Raw genomic sequence first — 23,019 nt, 5'->3', positions numbered from 1 at the left:
TCTGCAAATTTGTGTACACAGAATCAATCCCTTAACTCCCTAAAAGTGCAAAGTTTCAAAAAGTTCAATTAATAGAAGATCGTTGGGGGTGGAATAGATCTGCACAAAAAGTACACCTCTACCTCAATATAACACTGTCCTTGAGAGCCAAAAAATCTTACTGCGTTATAGGTGAAACCACGTTATATCGAACTTGATTTGATCCACTGGAGCGTGCAGCCCCGCCCCCCCAAGCACTGCTTTACCCCCATTATATCCAAATTCGTGTTATATCGGGTGGTGTTATAACGGGGTAAAGGTGTAGTCTGGAGATAAATGTGAAGGGGGTACTGGCAGTAGAAACAAAAGTGAAACTGTTTGAGCCGCATATTTCAGAAATCTTGGTCTTTCTGAGTGTAGCCTTCATTGATTTGAGATCTACCATACGATTCTCAGAAGGGAGAACCTATAATGGCAGCAGGCTGTAAAGAGACCTAGTTTGGGAATAAGACGCATTCAAGAAATATGTTTGCTGCTGATATTTTAAAGAGTCACACCAGTGAACTGGTGGAAGTCGCTTAAGCACTTGGATTCAGAGACTGTTGAAGTGATACTTTCACTTTTAACAGCAGTAGCTTCTTCTGCTGGTGTAGAAATATTTCTTGCTTTGGACTAATTCATTCCAAATTGAGAAATCATTTTGGACCTGAAAAAGCAGGAAAGCTTGTTTTTCTTTTCCAGATTATAAACAAACAGGAAAATGAAGGTGAAGATCACTGAGTTAGCTGCAGAAGCCAATATTTGAAGTTTCTCATGTTGACCTGGCTGGCAGTCGATTTAATTTGTTTTAAAAAATATTTAGTTTAACTATTTTTTGTTAAAACTAACCTGATTTAAACTTGACTATTTAACTAAATTCAAAAATTCATATTCTTGTTTTGTTAAAATGTTTGCTGTTGAAGAAAAATCTAAAATACATAACATTTTGTTAAATAAAATAATTTAAATGTCTGGTGATGTTCTCCTGATACAGCATGGCAAGACAATCCTGCAAATATTGATTAACCCATTGAATTGGAGAAGTTCACCTTCCAGTGACTTCATAAATATCTGCTTCAATTACCTTTTGGTAAATGAAATAACCAATCATTCATTTTCTGATATACCTGTAAAACTAATCTGAAAAGTTTTCAAAATCAGTCACTTTAAAAATGTATAGTGTAGGTTTCATTTTTAGAAGGTACACATCTATCTGAGTTGTGAAGAAATGTATTAATAACAACCAACAAGAATGCATTCTTATGTAGAAATCAATGATTAAATTGAGTCTTCCTGACTAGTAATTTAAATTGGTTTGATTTAAACCAAATCCACCTGCATACACTACTCAAAACTTGCTATGAGATGCACTGAGATTTAGGAGTATCTTTAGATAGGTTAACGAAGAAATAATTGTTTTAAAATTTCATAAAACAAAATTTTATGGATTGTCAAAGCTTGTTAACTTAAATTGTGAAGAGTTAGCAGTCTAGAGCAAAGTGGGAGGTGGGAGAGAAGTTGGGGTCAGCTAAACTACCTGTCAGACAGTAATGGACTTCCTAGAATTTGTGCTTGGCAGCTACAAGGATATTCAGAAATGTGCATTTTAATTTGATATAGTTTAACCAAGAAACCCATCATAATTTTATAGATTAAGTAGCATTTTCTGAATAAATTGTTTAATTTAAATGTGCCCTAAAGCAGTACTGATGGAATTGAAGCTGCTTTTTTAAACTTACAAATACTGAATGGTGATCTGGTGATTGGGATGTTTACTGCATAAATATATTGGTTAAGTGTAATAGGAAGTCTGTAAGGAAAAATAAGCAGGAAGGGAAGAATGACCCTAGATAATCCCCTTCTCTACGAACATTTGAGAGAGATTGCGGCAGTGCCAGGACAGAAAATGTCTTCTGCACATAGGAATTTTTAAATCTGCTAGAGTTCTTTCAAAGTAAGACTGTTGGTTTTGGGTAGTGGGAAGCTTATGGAGCAAGCAGACTTGGGTGATGGTTACATGACAGAGCTTACAGTGGTGCTGCTGTAGTGCTGCTAGCCTAAGAAGCAAGCGCCTACTGGTGTCAGAAGTTAAGGTACCATCAGGTGGTGATTAGCCTTTAGTGTAAAATGGACATGCATGAAGCACATTTGTGTTAAAACCCTTTTTCCTCATGCCTTTAGTCTTATTGCAGAACAACTTTCTCTTCAAGAAGGCTGTTTTGTCACTCTACACAACTGGTGAGACTCCCTAAGGGAAGAACTACAGGTGCCAGAACCTGGGTAAGCACTGTTACACAGGGTACTGCAACCAGATCTAAGGGCTTGGCTACACTTGCAGATGTGCAGTGCTGGGAGTTACAGCTGTGTCCCTACAGCTGTGTAGGGAAAGTGCTGGTGTGTGGCCACACTCACAGCTACCAGTGCTGCAGTGTGGCCACATTTGCAGCGCTGTTGGGAGTGGTGCATTATGGGCAGCTATCCCAGCATTCAAGTGGCAGCAACATGCTTTTGAAAAGAGGGGGGTGGGGTGGAGTGTGACAGGGAGCAGGGGGGAGAGTGGATTTTTGGAGCAGACACTGTGTCAGCTCCCTGCCTTGCAAAATCTGAACATTTCCTCAACCCCTCATTCACTCTTAACTGCAAATAGCCTGCAGACCAGATAAGCAGCTGCTCCAGCGGACTCCCTTTCTCCCCCTCGCTGTTTCTCTCCTCAAGCAAACACTAAGCTATAGACATTCATCTCCCTGCCTGCCTCGTTCACAGCAAGGTAGTGGGTTATCTCAATTGATTGTTCAGTCAGTTACAGATTGATCACAGCAAACAAGAGCTGTTTGTTTTTTAGATAAGCAGCTCCCAGAGCCCCGAGTTCACAACAAAACAGAGAGGCATCATAACAAAACAAAGAGTAATTTAGTTAAAAGCATTCTGGGATATCTCCTAATACCCTGGAGGCCAATAACAGTGCTGGTGTGTGGCCACACTTGACGAGCAGCGCTGCATCACTAGTGCTGCACTCGTTATACCCCAAGCAGACCAGGTGTACAGCCAGCGCTGCAGCCAGGGAGTTGCATGCTGGATGTGCCTTGCAGGTGTGGACAGTTACTAAGTTGCAGTGCTGTAAAGCCTCCACCAGTGCTGCAACTCTCCAGTGTAGCCAAGCCCTAAGAGTGAGAGAGTGGCAGAAATCCACCCAAGAGAGGTAAAGGCACAAGACCTGACCCCTTGCGTGGTAATAAGGGGCACCTAGACCAGAAAGTGAACAGAGTGGCAGCTAGATAAGTAACTGACAGGAGATGCAGATTAATATATTCAGTTGAGGAACTAAATTAAGTCTCCTAGTTTTTTTATAGATACTTCATCACCTTAGACTTTTTAAAAAAACACAAACACCTGCTGTGCATTTTAGATTCCTTCATTTCAAATAACTGATTATAGAAGACTGAGAAGTAATATAGTTGGTAGACTATAAAATGGGTTGCTGGAAGTGTTTAGTGCTGAGTTGAGTTCAACTGAAAGTTACTGCTTTAATCTTTAAAGGTTTAATTCTCAAATGAATTTTTCTTCAGTTGCACACTTTCTGCTTCTTATTTGAGTTCAACTTTGAACCGGCATTATACGTCGACGAATGGGTTTTTACCGCTAAACTGGAAGTTGGCATTAATTTCATAGTTGTGAAACAATGCTTTATTTCAGTGTGCACCATCTTCTGATTACTCAATTTATTGCCATTAAATGCAAGTTTTAAATGTTAAACAGTCAGGTGAAGTAACTGGTGTGTGGTGGCTTGCCTGTTACATTTTTATATGTTGTCATTCATTAAGAAATTAGTTGGTGTTTAGTGGTGGCTGTAGTTAACACTGATCACTTATAGAAGAGATTTATAAGTATGGATGCATAGCTTTTTCATGATGAAGCTATCAAATGTTTAGCTTTACCGAGTTTCAGTAGCTATGGATCTTAACACTTTGTGGTTTGCATTATTTGAAATCTTAACTTCCATGGAAGTTACACATTAGATAAATGTAGGAGAAGTTCTGGGAGTCTGAAGTTTCAGTATGATGTTTTGTTTAGAGATGAGCAATGTGTACCAGTGTCCAGTATATTTTTTTGTGTGCGTAAGCTTAAAAATAGTGTTCTAATAGTAAATATTCTCTACATTATGGTGTATAAGTTAAGTTTTGGTCTTAATTGCCGAGGTTTCACTTTATTCATTGAAACCTGTTTGTGTGTTGGGGTGGAGAGACAACCTGTCCTAGTGCATCATCCTGTGATTACCAGGGCATTATAATCCGGTGGGTTATCCTATGTGGACTACACTTTTTTTAATCCTGCCCCACAGAAGGCTAACCTAAATAAAACTTATTAATGTTCATGTCGTGAAACTGCTTAAAGTGGCACTAAAAAACTTGATTTGTTGTGTTAAGATGGGGGGGGGGGGGGAGAATTGGTTTTTATTTAAAAAAAAAAAGAAAAGCAAATGGCTTGTTCACACAGATTTAGACAACATTCTATACTACTCCTGTATGCCAGTTATCACGGATCATGTCACTTAAACTAGATGTTAATCTCATTTGAATTGATGATCAGAGTTCTGGGGGTAGGGATAGCTCAGTGGTTTGAGCATTGGCCTGCTAAACCCAGGGTTGTGAGTTCAATCCTTGAGGGGGCCACTTAGGGATCTGGGGCAAAAATTGGTCCTGCTAGCAAAGGCAGGGGGCTGGACTTAATGACCTTTCGAGGTCCCTTCCAGTTCTAGGAGATTGGTATATCTCCAGTTATTACCTTTATTACCTTCTATTGTTCTAGGCTCTGTCCAGATATATAAACAGTCCTTTCCCCAAAGAGCATACAGTTGAGACAAAGGAAATATACCCCTTCTGGAAAACAGGGAACTGAGGCACAGATTAAATGACTTGCCCAAGGTTACATGGCTGGTTTTTCTTAGTAGCCACCTAGTAATTTTTGATCTCTAGTCTAGACCATGGTTCTTCAGAAGTTTATAGCACTTGTTCACACTCAGGGTAGCTGGAACTTTGTATGAAGAATATTGGTTGAAATGCACTCTAACTGAAACTTCTGTAGCTCAAATGCAGGTTGTCCATCTCTAACCAAACTAGTCAAGTTTGCTAAGCAGTTGCTGTGACTATAAATGGAAGTTTTTATAATAGCTTAATTATAACATAAAAACATTGTGGGTATTTTTACAGGCTCGTTTTGGATGTTGCTACTTATTGTCTTATTTCCTGGTAAAATGGGAATGGAAGGATTATGTCAATACTATTTACAATGCACAAGCAAATTAATACTCTTCATCTTTCATCTCCAAGAATGTCTAAAGTGTTAATATTTGAAACCACAATTGGGTAGCTAAACTGTCTTGTTGAACAGATGGGTAAGCTGTCAGTTTGTGACTTGCCATGGTCAATTAGCATGTGGGAAAAGGATTCCTGACTACCAGTTAATGCCAGAGGGTATTGTCTACAAATTACAAGGAACTAGTGCCATTGGATGGTGGAGGAATGAGTGGTTAGCTGAGCTGAAGAGTACCTGCTGCAAAAATGTAAGGGAATTGATTTATGAATCTTCTCTAGCAAAGTATGGAAGCAACTAATTAACCGAGTGTGGTGTATACTTCTCCAGAGGAAGGAGCGGTTGTGATGGCTTTAAATCCATATGAAGTGTCAATTAAGCCATGGGGACTTAAAAATAAAACTGGTGGAAACCAGCTAGCTGATGTGTAAACTCAAACTGGGGCAGTAAACTACATTTACCAAAACTAAATTTGAAGGTGTTAGATGTGATATTTCTTGTGGTTTACAGCTTTTAATATAAAGTCTTCATCATAAAAATGATACCATACCTTAACTATAGAATTAAATTGAATTCTGTGGCAAAAATCTCTTGGTGTTTAAATTAGCTTTGACTTACTGATTTCTTTTATAGGTTTGAGTGGGACAAACTTTTGGAGAATGTGCATTGTTTGATCATAAGTGTGACAAAAACTGACAAGCAGGAAGCTTATGTACTCAGGTAAGCCAATATTCCAACAAAGTACTTTGTTTTACACAAGCATATACATAATTATATTCTTCCAAGAAGTCATTCCGAGTTCTAGTCTCCGGATTTTTATCTGATGTCTACATCTTGCGGTGTCTCAACTGTAAACATGTTTCACATTTGTGCTCAATTATCATGAATCATTTTATAAAGGTTTTGCACTACTGCTTGTCTTGTTCTGCATTTCGAAGGATTAAGGAACTAGCTTTATATCTGTCTAGTTCTGTGATGAATTTACTTGATCAGTAGACATTGACTTGGTATCAATAGAAATCTCCCACATTAAGGGCTCATGAAACATGTACAAGGATTATGTTCAGCAGTGTGTGGGAAGACTAACTGAAAACTTAATTTCAAAGCTAGCTTTGTTGCATCTACATGAAATATAGAAATCAGACTAATTGCTCTGGAAAGCAAGTATAGCTGCTGAACTAAGGACATCCGTAAACAAATCTTCAGATTCCTTGAAATCTCTGGAATTCCTCCCCCCTGGTTTCTGCAGCTGTGCTGCATGAATCTTGAATGACTTATACTAAGGAAAAGAATCTTCTGCACTTTCTCTTCTTTCAACTGCTTCCCCACATTCCAAAAAGTGAGGCAAAAACACTTGCCTGCCTGTTTTGTGTATGACTCTAGATTTTAACTTTTAAATTTTTCAGTCAAATGAAAGGTGTGGAAAATAAAGATTGATTTCACTCTTTCATTTCACTGCAAGGACCACAAACTGCACCTTGGGGGCAGTCCTTCACAATACAAAAGTTTCAGTTTTCATAAATATATTAATCAAAAAATAGCTTGAGAAACTCCTGAAGAAATTGTATTAGAAAACCTCCAGCATCTGCAGTCTTGTACTTCATTGCTGTTTTATCTGTTACGAATCCATGGCTGCAAAAAATACATAACTAGCTAAACTGTGCACACAGCATAACCCCTATTTTTGTCTCTTAAAGGAAAAATGAATCTACAGTAATAGTACTCTCCATAAGCGAGCCATCCACAGGAAACAAATATTTGAACAGGTCTGACATTGCACCAGCAGAAGGGAGTAATAAACATATAGCCAATGTGTATTAAACACTCATCTCCCGGTTCAGCTAACAGTGTACTTGAGTATCTGGCTCACTGAAGTTCAAGTCTGTCAGTAGTCACTGATTTGTAATGAACATGTGGCTTTAAACACAGATGTTGGCTGTGTGGGCTATCTTACATAACACATATATCTCATGCCATAAGTTAAGAGGCAGTCTGAATTCTTACTAATTGATTATGAAACGGAGAAGACTGCCTCCAAATAGTAGTATTTAACTCAAGAACAAATTCTGGAACTGGCAAACTACTTTGAAAGGGCAACTTATTTGTTCAGCATGGCTAACAGATTCTCCAAGTTTCTTACTAAGGTTAATTTGTCAGATAGTGTGATCTTAAATCAAAGGATCAGACCAGGTTAGTAACTGAAATGTCCATAAATATATCCATGATTAAAGGCTGCAGCATCTCATTAGTATATGCCATTTGAACTAACTTTCATTGTGGCTAACAAATGTCCTGTTCTCAGTTTAGTTTTCATATTCAGCTTCTTTAACCCATGGTTCGGTTTAAAGGTAAATTGATGACCTTTAGGTATATATTCCTAATTCTGGAATGCCACTATGTACAGACACTAATTTATAGCCTTCTGGCTACTATATATTCACTGGCAGATACAGTAAAATACAGTTCTGTCCAGGCTGCTCTGCCTTTCTTGATCTAATTTTTCACTAATTTTCTTTTTCAGCTGAAATGTATGGGGCTCAAATTGTCACGTATCCGAGTGCCAGAGGAGTATAAGTGGTTGCTTAAAGCGGCATCATTTGAACTTCTAGAGCAGTTTAAAGGAGACTGTAGTGTAAATGAAAATACAAGGTTTGCTCAAACCATGTCTTGAAGACAGTATACAGTCTGTTCTCCTTGGTGGCTGTGCAATATCTGCACTGTTCTAGATACAAACTTCCTCCTATCTAGCTTGGGAAATAAGCAGCAATTGATACAAGTATAGAATATTGATAAAAGAAGCTAAAGTCTTTAGGGAAAAATCCATGGTTGGCAGGGCTAGGGACAGTGAGGAGTTTCTAAAGTATATTGGAAACAAAAAATCCTACCAATTGTATAAGCCTATAAGTGGTAAATAATGAGGATAGGGCAGTCATATATAGGAACATAAACACAAGAATGGCCATACTGGATCAGACCAATGGTCTGTCTAGTCCAGTATTCTGTCTTCCAACAGTGGCAAATGCCAGATGCCTTGGAGAGGGAAACAAATATTTGATGATGGGATCTTCAGTGTAGGAGAGAGAGGTATAAGAACATCCAATAGTTGGAAGAACGTGGACAAAATTCAGACTGGAAACAAGGTGTAAATTTTTAACAGGGTAATTAACAGTTGCAGCAACTTATCGAGGGCTGTGGTGGATTTACCACCAATCGCAATTTTGAAATAAAGATTGGATGTTTTTTGATAGATACGTGCTCCAGTTCAAACAGGAATAATTTTGGGGAAGTTCTATGGCCTGTGCAGATTAGATCAATCACAATGATCCCTCTGGCTTTGGAATCTAAGACTTTATAAAAAACAGTGAGATTTTGTTCTGGCCCACTTCATTTCTTCAGTGCCTGTATATAAAGCTAATTAGTCTTAAAATGGAATTGCTCTTGTTTCAGGAAAGCATTTCAGTAACTAATTAAAGCTGTAGTCCAAATTCCATACTTGGAATTTCTGGGAAAATGTATATACTGCTTGTACTGTAGTCTTAGCTTCTAGGGTAGCAAGACATTTCACCCACTGTTATAGTGAATAGTAATGAAACCAACCAAAAATGTTTCCTAAACAAAGTATTTTCAGGCAAGGAAAGTTACTTTTTCTTTTAGCCAAAGATGAATTAATTTGATGTATTAGATACAGTGGTCAAACTAATATAATCTGAAACAAATGCTGAAAACATGGGCATTATGGATCTGATTATTCAAATTCAACGGTCTTTCTGAGATTTACTGGCACCTTCCTTACATGAATGCTGACATTGTTTTCTGATAGCTGTATTTACTAATCAAGATTTGTGAATATATATTATGCATCTTGGAATGCTCAAATACTGAATTGTACATGAATGCTTGCCTGTTTTTGTTAATGCTTTTTTCAAATGCAGTTGCAGCAAGTAAACAGTAAATTATTCAGCTGCTGCTTGTATCTGATACATGCTTATTCAGAAAAGGCATAACTATTCAGTTGTGGAGGCTAATTGTACTAATTGTACACACTTGTACTAAAGAATCTTGATTTCTTATTGTTGACATCTCAGGCCAAGACTTCAAAATGTGACTGACTTTTGGATGTTCAAGTTGACATCTTGAATAAATCTGATTTTCAGATTGCGTTCCTGATTTTTCTGATAAATCAGGCCCTTTCTAGAAATTCTGAGCACCCAAAAATAACTAGCCACATCTGGAAATCTTGGCTGAAATCTTGCTGATTTGTCATATGTGGGTACAAAGGCCTATTGCAGCAGCTGGCTTTGTACACTGTAGTTAGCTACCTTTGCATTGATAAGCTCGGCTCTAGTGTGATGGAATTGGTGTAATCCAGGGGTGGGCAAAATACAGCCCATAGGCCGGATCCGGCTCATCTAACATTTCTGTCCAGCCTCCTCTGCCCCTTTGTGATCTCAGAGTCCAGGCTGCTAAAAGTCCCGCAGCACAGAGGGGTGCTGAGGCATGCTGCCAGCCTGCTGTGGCCCCACACCGCTCCCGGAAGCGGTCAGCTGCTGCTGGCACATCTCTGCGTGCCCCTAGTCGGGGGGAGGCAGCTCCCCCCACTGTCCTGGCCCCCAGCACTGTCCTCACAGATCCCATTGGCCAGTTTCTGACCACTGGGAGCTGCGGGGGTGGGCAGTGCACAGAGACCCACTGGCCCTCTTCCCCCCCCAAGGGGGGTGTAGAGATGTGCCGGCAGTAGCCGGCTGCAGCCGCTTCCAGGAGTGCTGTGGGGCCACAGCAGGCAGGTAGCCTGCCTGAGACCTGCTGCGCCACTGGCTGGGAGCTGCCTGTGGTAAGCACTTTGTGGCCAGAGCCTGCACATCACGCCCACACCCCTTCCCCAGGTCAGAACCCCCTCCTGCATCCAAACTCCCTCCCAGACCCTGCACCCCCTCCTGTACCCCAATTTGCTGCCCCAGCCTGGAGTCCCCTCCTACACCAAACTCCCAACCAGACTCCATACTCCCTCCGTTAATATAGTAGAAATGTGCGGCCTGTGACAACTTTCCAAAATTCATGGAGTGGCCCCTTGCGAAAATTATTGCCCACCCCTGGTCTAATCATTGCTCTCCAAATCCTGCCACAAGTTTATTTTGTACGTAAGTTTAATGTGCATATACTGTAACCCTTGTTGAGGGTGCTGCACAAAGATCCAAACCACCAATCCATTTTTAATATAAGACATTTTCTTTTTTTCAGTGAGAGTAGCATGTTTGTCTCCAAGAGACGTTTCATTTTGAAGACATGTGGTACCACCCTCTTACTGCAAGCACTGGTTCCCCTGTTGGAGCTTGCTAGGGAGTACAGTGGGTTTGACTCAATTCAGGTAAGCTGCCAGAAATACAACTAACAAAGATTTGGTGCAATGTAGTACTAAAGACCTTTGAATTCATTTTTCACATGTAGTCTTTCACAACTTCCATGAACTCTGCTTCCTTTAATGATGTAATCTCCTCTCCTATAACTTTCATACCTTTCTGTACGAAGATGGCATTCATAAATCCTGTATGTACTTTTTAACTTTGTTCCTTTTTAAAAAAGGACATGGTCAAATTATCTTAATACTTCTCAAATGTAACTCAGAATTTGAAATAAGATTGCTTCTTTAGTCTTTAAGAAACATTTTCCCTTGTATATTCACTGGATTTTATTGTAAAGTTGTCAGTGAGAGCTAAGATGTGGCTTATGTGGATTCAGCTCTGAGGAAAACTCTAGATTCTACATGATTCTCCCCCCTTTTAAGTGTGGGGGTGTGTAGAGGAATTGCATGGAATTTGCAAACAATAAAAGAAAGCAGAAGTGAAAACTTGAGGCCCATCAGTCTAATCTTTAACCTTTTACACATAAAATTAACACAGATAAAGTAGCTATTCAGAGAGCTGTATCTATTGAATGAATGCTCTTTTTTGCCTCATTTGGTATAGGAAACCTGATAAATTAACTCCTTCAAGTGGGTGCTCCACTTCAGGTGCACATATGCCTCTTGAAGTCTTCATTGAATATTTTTCTACTAGCAGTGTCTGTTTGACTTGTACATGTGCCTTATGCCTCCTTATGCTGGACAGTGAGGCTGCATCGGGATGCACAGGCAAACTGCCCTCGGTTCTTTTACCACCTTGGCCTGAAATGGAGATCTAGTGTGCCTCAGCAATTTTGTATTCTTATAGTTTTGTTAAGATGAGTTAGTTGTTAGTAGTTATAGTTAGTTAATAAGTGTTAGAGAATAGAGGACTTTTTCTTCGTGGGGAGGCTTGTCTTCCTGGCAAGGCATGCCTGGCTCCCAGATATAAATGCTGCCTCTCTTGCCGAGAGGCTATACCTTTGAGTGACAGCCACTCCAAGTGTCTTGCTTGAGGGAATCCCACATGTCCCGGAAGTGCAATGTCTCACTAGCCCTCAAGTTGAGGATAAAGAAGAACAGAGATTAAGCTCAGATTGTTAATGATAGACCAGTTACTTTGACCATTGTCTTGAGTCAGGTCAGGAGATCCCTCCCCTCCATGCATCTGTCTCCAGACAGATCCGAAGTTTGGCTAAGAAGTGAGTCATTGGATGATTCTGAGAGGGCTCCCAAAGAGGAGAGGAGTACAAACTCTTATCTGAAGGACCCTGTTCCAAAAGGCTCAGGTCCCCTGTGAGATCTGTGGTCTCCAATGGTACCAAATTGAGAGCTCAAGGATCTGAAGGATGACTCCTCCAGTACTAGAGGAGCTGGAAAGCCCTGGAGTTCTAGTGGGAGATATGGCTCTTACAGGGCTTCAGTATTCTGTTTTGGGGACAAGGATGGCAAGCATAAACATCCTGGTCCAGTACCGTCAAACTCATCCTTCAATTGGTATCTACCCATTCTGCACCCTCGGTACCAAGCAAGCAGTGGAACCAGATTCCATCAGCACCTACATCAGTATGCCCACCACTGGCAGTACCATCAGCTTTGGCTACCATGTCCTCCACTGTGTCAGTACTCCTTTCCCTAGTCAGACCTGCAGGAGTTCAGATATGCGAGGGACTTGTCCATAACAGATGAGCAGGAATCCCTGCTTCTTGTGGGTACTGAGTCTGATACTGAAACCTCAGTCTCCAGACTGCTACTGTCCCCTGTGCTGCAGGACTCACCACATTTTAGCTCAACTCAACTAAGGTCCATTTGGCCACTATCCGCTTTTCATCTGGCTGTTGAGGGGCTTTCTATATTTTTCTCATCCTGTCTCTAAGTTTAATAAGGGTTTGGCAAATCTCTACCCCCAGACTGGAGACCCCACTTCGACCTGAGACATCAGCCTGGTAGGGAATTGCCTTATGCAACATCCATTCAAACCTGTGGCAACCTGATCTCTTGCATTTGTCTGTGAAGACTCTTTAGTAGCCATCTTGTCAGCCTGTAGAGTTGGGGAGATTTCCCCCTTTATAGTATTCTTCAAGGATACAGTTTCTTTATGCCCACATCCTAAATTCTTACCTAAATTTCTGAGTTCTACCTTATTAAATAACCAGTTTATTCATATACCAGTGTTTTTCCTCAAGCCACATAACTCTCTGCAGGAGTCCTGTTTCCATATCCTAGATGTTAGAAGGGCTCTCTTGGTCCTTTCATTTAGATAGGACCAAGCAATTTTGAAGGTCACTCAAGCTGTTCATGTCTTTTGCAGATAGATCCAAGGTATCCAGGATTTCTGCTCAAATGATCGGGATGGATATCTAGATGTATTGTTACTTGTTAAACTGCAGACATTCATCCTTCTGAAGGGGTGATAGCACATTCTGCAAGGTCACAAGCAACATCCACAGCATTGCTTAAGAATGTACAAGTGTCTGAGATAGGTAGGGCTGCTACATGGGCTTCAGTACATACATTTTTGAAGTGCTGTGCTTCAGTTTAGTCCATGCTGTCAGATGCAATGTGGCTCTTGGTATTGCAGTACTATCTTTAGTTGTGGATCTAGATCCACAGCTCGCTCCCTTCCTTTGGGGGAAACTGCTCAGAAGTCACCTGAAGTGGAGCAGTACTCAAAGTAGTAGTCACTCATCTTGTGCAGTAACTGCAGTTCTTCAAGATGTGTGCTTCTATGGATGCTCCACTACCTGCCCTTCTTTCCCCTTTGCTTGTTCTCTGTGGAGACCTTCAGGTGGAGAAGGAACTGAGGGAAGTTTGCACATCTCTGTATAGCCTCTGACCTGAGAAGGCGTAGGGCATGTGCACAGGCCAGATGGGCACTGCAAGCAGAAAAATCTCTGCTCAAGGGCTCGAGAGGCATAGGCACAGCCTAAAGTGGATCCCCCATGGAGGGGGGACATCTCAAGGGACTGCAGTTACTCCACAAGATGAATAACCTCTTTACTGATTTGTTTAGTAATGGTGAGCGTTTGAATCTAATTATACCTCTTAGTTGCTGTCCAACTAGAATGTAAAAATCTCTAGAATAGTACCCAGGCATACTAAATATCCAAGTTGACATTATTTTTCAGAGCTTCTTTTACTCACGTAAGAATTTCATGAAGCCTTCCCACCAGGAGTACCCACATAGGAATTTCCAGGAAGAAGTAGAGTTCCTTAATGAAATTTTCCCAAGTGAGTTAATGGAATTGTCATTGTCTATGTATTAAGAGCATATGTTATGTATTCAGTTAAGTCTGACAAATTATTACTGATTCTTCCTGTTGCAGTCATGACATCCTGCACATGCTAAGTGACTTTAAGTTGTGAAAACATTATTGTAGCTCGGGTGGGCAAACTTTTTGGCCTGAGGGCATCATCTGGGAATAGGAATTGTATGGCAGGCCATGAATGCTCACAAAATTGGGGTTGGGGTCTGGGGGCAGAAGGGAGTGCGGGCTCTGGGGTCCGGCTGGGGATGAGGGGTTTGGAGTGCAGGAGGGTGCTCCGAGCTGGGATTGAGGCGTTCAGAGGGCGGGAGGGGGATTAGGGCTGGGGTTCAGGCATGTGGGGAGGCTCGGGATGCAGGCTCCAGGTGGTGCTTACCTCAGGTGACTCCCAGAAGCAGAGGTATGTTGGTGTGTGTCGTCTGTCCCGTACCCCCTTCCCCCCCATCCCGCCCCGCTCCTATGCAGAGGCATGGCCAGGTGGCTCTGCATATTGCCCCATCTGCAGGTGCCACCCTTTCAGCTCCTATTGCTTGTGGTTCCTGGCCAGTGGGAGCTGCGGGGGCGACGCTTGGGGTGCAGGCAGTGTGCAAACCAGAGCCCCCTGGCTTTCTCTACATGAGGACCTGGAGGGGGGACATACCACTGCTTCCAGGAGCTGCATGGAGTGGCCCAACCCTGCTCCCCAGCCGGAGCACCACACCAGGACAAGCCTCCAACCCTGCTCCCCAGCAGAAACTCAAGCGCTGGATTAAAACGGCTGGCGGGCCATAGTTTGCCCACCCCGTTGTAGCTTTTCATAGTCAGTACAGGCTATCTCAGACTGCTCCACCTCTGAACCAAAGACTGTACCTGCTAATTTCCTGTCCAGGGTACATTAGAGATTGTATAACATAAAAAAAATAAATTTTTAAAAGGAGCCTGATAGGCTTTGAACTGGTAGTACCTCAGGATTAAAGACCTTGGCATGCCTACCCACAGTGCTGCTCTACTGGCTGGGAATATAGCTGCTTCACTGTGAACAGGATAAGAAGTAAAAGACTTAAATTGCAGCAAGGTAGATTTAGGCTAGACATTGGGAAAACTTCCTAACTGGAACATGGTAACTAAGAGGTGGTGGAATCTGTCAGAGGTTTTTAAGAACAGGTTAGACAGTCACCTGTCATTAGTGGTCTAGATAATGCATAGTTCTGCTTCAGGGCTGGGGACTGGACTAGATGACCTTTGAGGTCCCTTCCAGTCCTGTGTTTGTGATTTGTAGGGTTTTGATGTGCTTAAGCCAGCAGTGTTAAAATCTTAGAGCTCCTCAAACAGGTGGCCACTGAGGTTACCCGGCCTAATAACTACAGCAAGGTGGCTACTACTGTATATTTCTAAGGTCCTAGTAACTTTTTTAAAAAGCATTCAGGTTTAGTCTTACGCTGAAGGGGCTCTAAGTCTTGCATTGTGAGGTTCCATGCTGTCTGTTAATAACATGTGTTTGATGTGGAACATGCTGGCATCATAAACTCAGCCTGGGATCTGAAAATTGAGCTAGGTTCTTTTTTGTCACCACTGGCAAGCTTCTGTAGCCCACATTGTCCAGTTAGGAACTTGTAACACCCCACTGTCGTGAGTGAGGTGAGGTATGCAGAATGATAATTGAGTGGGAAGTAGTAAACAATGCTTTTGACCTAAAAGATCTAATAGAATCGAGCTGACATTTAGTGGTGGTGGCTCTGTAGGTTTCAGAAACAGAAAGCAGTGTAATCTTATTAATGTTAGATGAGATTCTGAATGTGCCTAGGGAGCAAATCGGAGTAAAAGGTGCCAGTTTTGCACAGTTCAAAGTAGAACCACAGATGTACTAAGCTAGGCAGTTTACAAAATTCAAAATGCTTTGAAAGTACTTTAAATATTCTCAGTTAACTTCTAGTCTCCTTTTATTTTTTAATATATTGATCCTGAATGATAGACTACACACCCTTATGTATTCAGTTGCTGAGCTAGTGTACTTCAGGTATGTTTTGTTATAGTGAGCCAGCTGTTTAAAGACCTAGCCTGTAACTGTGTATCCTAATGGGTCACAGGTCTGTTTTTAATTCCCATTGCCCTTATAAATAAAACATACTAAAGATGTTTCAAAAAGGTTAGACCTAAAAGATAAATGATGGACTTGTGTGACAGTCTGTTAGAAAAGAGAAAAATGAACAGTATCACAACTGCCTCTGATACTATATTTTGAGTGGCCTTATCTATAGAATTAGAAGAACAGGTGTAGGTGTGCCAAATAGATGGGTAATAGACCATTTTAAATGTCCCATAAATGACTATTGCATTGTCCTTGTTAAGAATAGAAATTAGGTTAGTCCTTCACTGAGAAGGGAATCAGCTGTGGTGCATTATAAATGGACTTTCCTTCTGTCCCAAATAGATGGAGCAGCTTATTGCATGGGGCGTATGAATTCTGATTGCTGGTAGGTATATTTTTAAGATTTTGAAATCTGTTTTCTAAAGTACAGGTCAGTATGAAGTGCTGCTAGTATAATACAGAAGTGGTTGTATATTAACAGGTATTTGTACACTCTGGATTTCCCAGAAAGTCGGGTAACCAATCAGCCAGATCAGACACTGGAAATTCTGATGAGCGAGCTTGATCCAGTAGTTATGGACCAGTTCTACATGAAAGACGGTGTTACTGCAAATGATGTCACTCGTGTAAGTCTGGAGTTTAAATTTTATGAGATGGTCAGAATTGAGCAACTGTAGCTTCACCTAGCACTTGCTGGTTGATAATCTGCATCCTGTGGTAGGGAAAGATTAATAGGGAAAATGCCATGGCAGACAAATTGTTCAGACTCTCTCCCAGAGCCAAAACAAGTTGGGAATTCTGGAGACAACTAATTTTTGCAAAAGAGCACCTTTCCCCTCTAGTGTCCCTATTTCAGGTCACTGAAAGAGCATTGTACCATCTGTTGGAAATTGCTGATGGTAAGCTCTTACTGGTGGTCTGGAAAAGAGGTGAAAGTTCTTTAGTTGAAAAAGGACATGAACCTACTGAGACTGAAATAGAACGTAAAACTGAAGAGATGGAGACTGGCAAAAATAAAAAGAATGGACAAGTCAGTAGTTTAATTTTAGTTGAACCATATGGCTGTCAGTCTAAAACTCAGACAAAACTTCTCCCCTAGAACTGTGAAAGTTTTTTTTTAAAAAAAAAACCTCTTAAGGTGAAAGTTGGTGAAGTTCCCCCTTCTGATAACAAAATTGAGGTATGAATTCTATCTTTTGTGACCCTTATCTCCCTCCCAAAATTTTTGACTTGGGTAAAAAGACAGTCACTGCTTCTCACTGAAATATGCATAGGACTTCAAACAGATGGCTTTTAAGTGAATGACTGTATAGTGCAAGTACTGTCTGGGAGACCTGTACTTTCAGTGAAATAGAACCCTTCCCTTAGAACATGAATAGGGGAGAATGTTCAGACTTAAAAGCAAATCCAAACAGTCCTCATTACTCACTTTGGGACTGCTGGGACTATTAAACTTCATTTTTATCTGTTGCAATCATAGCTGTAATTGTCAATTACACCCTCATCCTTAAATTGCTTTTCAGTGAAACATGCAACTGGCACTAAGAATTAGTATGAAAATACATTAAAGATTTGAGGGAAAGGGGCCAGGCCACCTTGATTTCTGGGGCAGGTGTTCCTACAGGAGTAGGGCTAGATACAAAGCAAGTCTTTGTATAACGGGCCTATAGTTGATGATGATAAATTTCTTCTTTCCCTATCTGAGCAAGAATTCTGACATCCCTTCTGAGCTTGGTCTCTTAAATTGGAGTTCACTGACTTTGTATTATACAAGTCTGGCTACCAAAGTATGGAAGTTCATTGGTATAAAGTGCAAAGTATGTAACTTTACTTCTACGTTTCAGGTGAGTGGAATTCGTGACCTGATACCAGGTTCTGTCATTGATGCTACAATGTTCAATCCTTGTGGGTATTCAATGAATGGGATGAAATCGGATGTAAGTTTCATACTTTTTCTGCTATCCTAGAGTATTGACACCTAAAACATTGTTAGGTTTCTATGAATGATTCTAATTAACCTTTTCTGTCTTCCTCAGGGAACTTATTGGACTATTCACATCACTCCAGAACCAGAGTTTTCTTACGTTAGTTTTGAAACAAACATTGGTCAGACATCCTATGATGAGCTGATTAGAAAGGTTGTAGATGTTTTCAAGCCAGGAAAATTTGTTACCACCCTTTTTGTTAATCAGGTAAGTCGTCTTTCGTTAACTGGCAACTAAATAAGGTAATTTTAGACATAGATGCCAACTAAATAAAATCTCCTTGCTTTAAAATCATTTATTTCCCTTCTCCATTTCCTATAATTTCCATTTACATTTATTTGAACAGTAGCTGCTTTGGGCTAAAGAGAAGAAGCAGTCTTTGGGGTCCAAACAGTCTTCATAATTTTGGCATACAGTAACTCTTCACTTAATGTTATGTTCCTGAAAAATGAGACTTTAAGTGAAATGATGTTAAGCGAATCCAGTTGCCCCATAAGAATTAATGTAAAGGGGGGGGGGGGGTTAGGTTCCAGGGCAGCTTCCACTACTCTGCAAGCACCAGGGGTGGGGGGCGCAACCCCTCCACCTTTCCCCCAAACCTCCACCCTTGACCTGCCTCTTCTTACCCCCCCCACCTCCTCCCCCCTTTACTTTGCACACTACATCCTGGCTCCTCCCTCCCCTCCCCTCCCCTCCCCTCTAAACAATGCAAGCCAGCTGATTGCCATGTAGGGAAGGGAGTGGGGAAGTGTGCAGAGTCCTTGCTCTCTCTTCTCCTCCCCCCCCCCCCCCCGCCTGGGGCAGTCAGCTGGCTTGCCGGTTGGGAGGCAAGGCAGGGAGGGGGCACCTGTGTGCTGAGTCCTCCCCCTTCCTCCTGCCTCCAAAAGGCTGCAAAGGAAGGCGCTGATCCATGGGGTCTGCTGGCAGGGAGGGGGTCGTAGGGAGGCTGCCAGCTTTGGAGAAAGCAGGCAGTCAAACAACATGAGTGGAGCATTGCACAACTTTAAATTAGTATGTTCCCTAATTGATCAGCAATGTAACGACATTAAGTGGGATGACTTTAAGTGAGGAGTTACTGTATATCATACACAAAACTTAGAAGTCAGTTAATCTGGACTTTAAGCCAGGGCTCTCTTAAAATATCTTCATTAAGAAATTGCTAAAATACAGGAATAATCAAGCTTTAGAATTTTCTCTGGTCACTTTTGAATAGGCATTGTGGATATACACTGCTACCCCTATACAATGCTGTCTTCAGGAGACAAAAAATCTTACTGCGTTATAGGTGAAACCATGTTATATTGAACTTGCTTTGATCCACCAGAGTGCGCAGCCCCTCCCCACTGAGCACTGCTTTACTGCATTATATCCGAATTCGTGTTATATCGGGTCGCATTATATCGGGGTAGGGGTGTACCTACCATATATACTCGATCATAAGCCAGTTCATTTATAAGCCACCCCACCCCCAAGATGGATAAGTAAAAATGGAAATTTTTTTTATAACCCGTTCATAAGCCGACCCTATAATTCAGGGATCAGCATACTTTGGCTCCCGGGCCATCAGGATAAGCAGCTGGTTGGCTGAGATATGGTTTGTTTACCTTGAGCATCTGCAGGCACAGAGGTAAACCTAAGAAAACAACAGTGTCCTGGTGCACCACATGACCCCACCCCTAACCCAGGATCCTCACACTCTCCCCATCAAATCCCTTCCCACCTTAGCTGGGGAGGGTCACAGCCTGTTCTGGTGGCCCAGAGCTGCAGCTGCTTCAGAGGCTGGGGGCAGAGCAGCGGAAGTGGAGAGACTCGGTTCTGCTGCCTCTCCTTGCTCCCTCTGTTGTTGGGGAGGGACTGTGTCCCACCTCTCCCTCTATACCTGTTCATAAGCTGACCCCCTTCTCTGGTGCTTCCCTTTTACTAAAAAAAATTGGTTTATGAACAAGTATATATGGTAAATAAGAGCTTGATTCTTGCTCACAACTGGTAGTTCTAGAAGCACTGCTTTTGAGCACTGATCAGGTCATCTAACCTGCATATCTGCTACAGAAGCAATATGAAAGACCTAGGGGGCCGGGTAGGAAACATAATTCTATGTTAAGAGACTGCAGTGGCTTCCGACAGCACTCTCATTCAAAGAACCACATTGATAATTGCATCCCAAGAACATGACGCAAACTAGTTTAGAAGTTTGTATCTGCTGAATGTTAATTTAAGTAAGAAAAAGTTCAGAAAATGTAAGAATGTAACTTTTTTTTGTTTCTAGAGTTCTAAATGTCGCACAGTGTTTTCTTCTGCCCAGAAGATTGAAGGGTTTAAACGTGTTGATCGCCAGATTGCTCAGTTCAATGATTACAATTTTGTTTTTACCAGTTTTGCCAAGAAGCAGCAGCAGCAACATAGTTGATTAAGAAAAATGAAGAAAAAACGCAAAAAGAGATCCCTTATAGAAGGTGGTGGCTGCTTTCTAGTTAATGATTCAGGGGGCCATGCTTTCCACTACCACCTTGTAGTTGCAGAAAGCCCTAGATGTAATCATAGTATAATCATTTTGAATTGTATGCATTATTATATCAAGGAGTTAGATATCTTGCATGAATGCTCTCTTCTGTGTTTAGGTATTCTATGCCACTCTTGCTGTGAAATTGAAGTGCATGTAGAGAAATGTTACTGTATGAGACTTTACAAAACTTGTAAAAACAACTCAATTAGGATTTCACACAGTATAGCTTTTCTCCAGGTATCACCAAAAATTCCCCACAGACAAGGCTTTCGTCCTCATTAGACATTGGCTTCAGCCTTCTTATCTTGGACAGTTTTTTTGTTAAATTGCTGCCAGATTTTTTCATCTATGATGTAATTTCAGTCTTTAGACCATTTCTTGACAAATTTGTGTGTTCTCTAATGAAATTGATTTCTAAGTCACATTTCAATGGTTGAATCAAAGTTCTTGCACTTGATAGAAATTTGGCAAGATTGAGAACAAGTAAAGACTACTACAGATAGGGGTGTGGATTTCTTATTACTCTTACTCATAGCTTTAGTCCTTTAAACTCATAGGATTTTGTTCAGAAAGACTAAAGGGCAATATGCTATAGCACTGTGGGATAATGCACTAGCCTTTCACTTCTAGAGACTTGGGTTCAAATGTTAGCTTAGGTCAAGTTTGGTCTCATCCCATTTACTGCCCAAGTTGATACTGGCTCGTAGGGTAGTCTACATTCAGAGGAGGCCCAGGAAATAATTTGTCAGGATACAGATGCTTTGGCATAGTTGAACTGGTGCTTTGCAAAGCTGTTACTGTTGCTTATTTTTCACCTTTTGTAATCTACTCAAGCTACATGTTTTTAAGACTAACTTACTAAAGCTGGTGCACTCAAATTTGTTGGCAGATGGACCTAGCAAAAAAAGATGGTGGAATTTATCAGACTGGCAATGCTAATGAGCTTGGGTCATTCTCAATAAACTGTTACACAAACTTTCATTTCCAGTTTTGAGAAAATATGCTATAAACTGGTCTAAATGTCTGTTTTGTCATTCCAAACAAAATCAATGCCTTTATCTTGTGACTGAAAGTCCTGTGGCGTTGTGCATGTGACTAATGCTGTATTCGACAGTGTTGTGACTTCACCTGTTTTCCTCCTAACTAATGTGGTGGTTCCTTTTACCATGACTTGATGGCATTAAGTGAATGCATAGAATAAGAACTGTCTGGGACACCTGGACACAGTGAAATTAGAATGCCATTCATAGAACATGAGTAAAGTATGTAATTCAGTCACTTAATGTCTATTGACTAATAGATGCAGGCTTTCAAGAGTTGGCATATTTTCAGGTATGTTTGCAAATACTGTGGGATTTTAGCAGATGAGACCAAGTTAATAACTACAAATTTGAGACTTCCCTCTTGTCCTCACAACATTGTTTGACTTTCTGGATTGACGCAATGGTGTTTTTTGTTCCTTCCGTATTTATAAATGAAGCACCTTTTTAGTGTTTCTAAACTAAGAAATCTGCTTGGTTGGAAATCAAGTGGTTGGAACATTTTGACTTATTTTAACCATATTGTTGATTGAAGACTTCATTGAAGAAGTCATCTACCAATGTTAACAATTTTCTTCTGTAGATGGCACCCAGTGTTTTTTTGGTGCTTTATATTTTGAGGACCAATATTTTAAGTGGTTTTTGTTCTTGAACATTGTCCCAACTGATTTGACATTGTTGGCTTGAGGTCCTATAATACAAACAGACCGAAGATCTTTGAGTAAAGTTGAAAAAAAATGCAAATTTATATAAACAAGCCTTAGATAGAAAATGAAAGCTGTTGAATGGATTATTAATGAACTATCTTTGGTGATCAGGAGAGGGGGAAGTATGGTTTTATAATTTCTCTATGGTGTTAGACTTTGATAATTTAAATATCTGTACCACAAAACTTAATGCTTCAATAAAAGTTTGCTTAATAAAATGTCTGCAGTGATGATCCACTATGTTACAAATCACACTTTTTGTGCTTTTTTGTACAGCTTAGTTGAAATATGAATCAGATTAATGTATTCATTAGCTTGAATTTACTTGGGGATATGCATTGTATACATTGAACAGAATATATACTTATAGCCTGAAGGGACAGTACACCAAAACAAGTCAAATGAGATGTTAAGCTGCTGTTATGAAGGTTAAACCTATTCTTTCCAAATAAATACTTACCACATTAATCAAATATCAGTTTCTCCTCTGCTGTCTACCCTATTATCCAATCCATGTATGCTTGATAGCATTAGGAAGTTCATGCCATGAAACATAACTTGGAATTCAAGCCCCTTAATTTTGTAGGTTTTCTGTTAACCCCTCAGCATTCGATAGTTTCAATAGTATGCTCATCAGACTGACTTTGCAGACTACTGGCTAAAATTTAAATCTAGTGTACTATCTCTTGAGGTAATGCAGACAAGTCTCCTCTTCAGGACAATCCTAAGCAGCAGAAATTAGTGG

The 23,019-nt window shown here is 40.8% G+C and overlaps 1 protein-coding gene across 2 annotated transcripts in view; it reads left to right on the top strand.

The window, feature by feature from the left end:
* Nucleotides 1–22,747, top strand: part of AMD1 (adenosylmethionine decarboxylase 1) — a 43,206-nt gene extending 20,459 nt beyond the window's left edge. For both annotated transcript variants that reach the window (XM_039530463.1, XM_039530464.1), the window contains 8 exons: nucleotides 5,962–6,048; nucleotides 10,567–10,693; nucleotides 13,834–13,936; nucleotides 16,382–16,424; nucleotides 16,521–16,665; nucleotides 17,884–17,976; nucleotides 18,076–18,231; nucleotides 20,291–22,747. In XM_039530463.1, the coding sequence (XP_039386397.1) occupies nucleotides 5,962–6,048; nucleotides 10,567–10,693; nucleotides 13,834–13,936; nucleotides 16,382–16,424; nucleotides 16,521–16,665; nucleotides 17,884–17,976; nucleotides 18,076–18,231; nucleotides 20,291–20,431 (895 nt within the window). In that variant the 3' untranslated portion in view covers nucleotides 20,432–22,747. The remainder of the gene's footprint in view (nucleotides 1–5,961; nucleotides 6,049–10,566; nucleotides 10,694–13,833; nucleotides 13,937–16,381; nucleotides 16,425–16,520; nucleotides 16,666–17,883; nucleotides 17,977–18,075; nucleotides 18,232–20,290) is intronic.
* The last annotated feature ends 272 nt before the right edge of the window (nucleotides 22,748–23,019 follow it).

The sequence above is a fragment of the Mauremys reevesii genome, linkage group 3 (genome assembly GCF_016161935.1).
Source record: "Mauremys reevesii isolate NIE-2019 linkage group 3, ASM1616193v1, whole genome shotgun sequence".
Classification (NCBI taxonomy): domain Eukaryota; kingdom Metazoa; phylum Chordata; order Testudines; family Geoemydidae; genus Mauremys; species Mauremys reevesii.
Note: the sequence above shows the minus strand (reverse complement) of the source record. Positions and strands in the feature narration are given on the sequence as shown.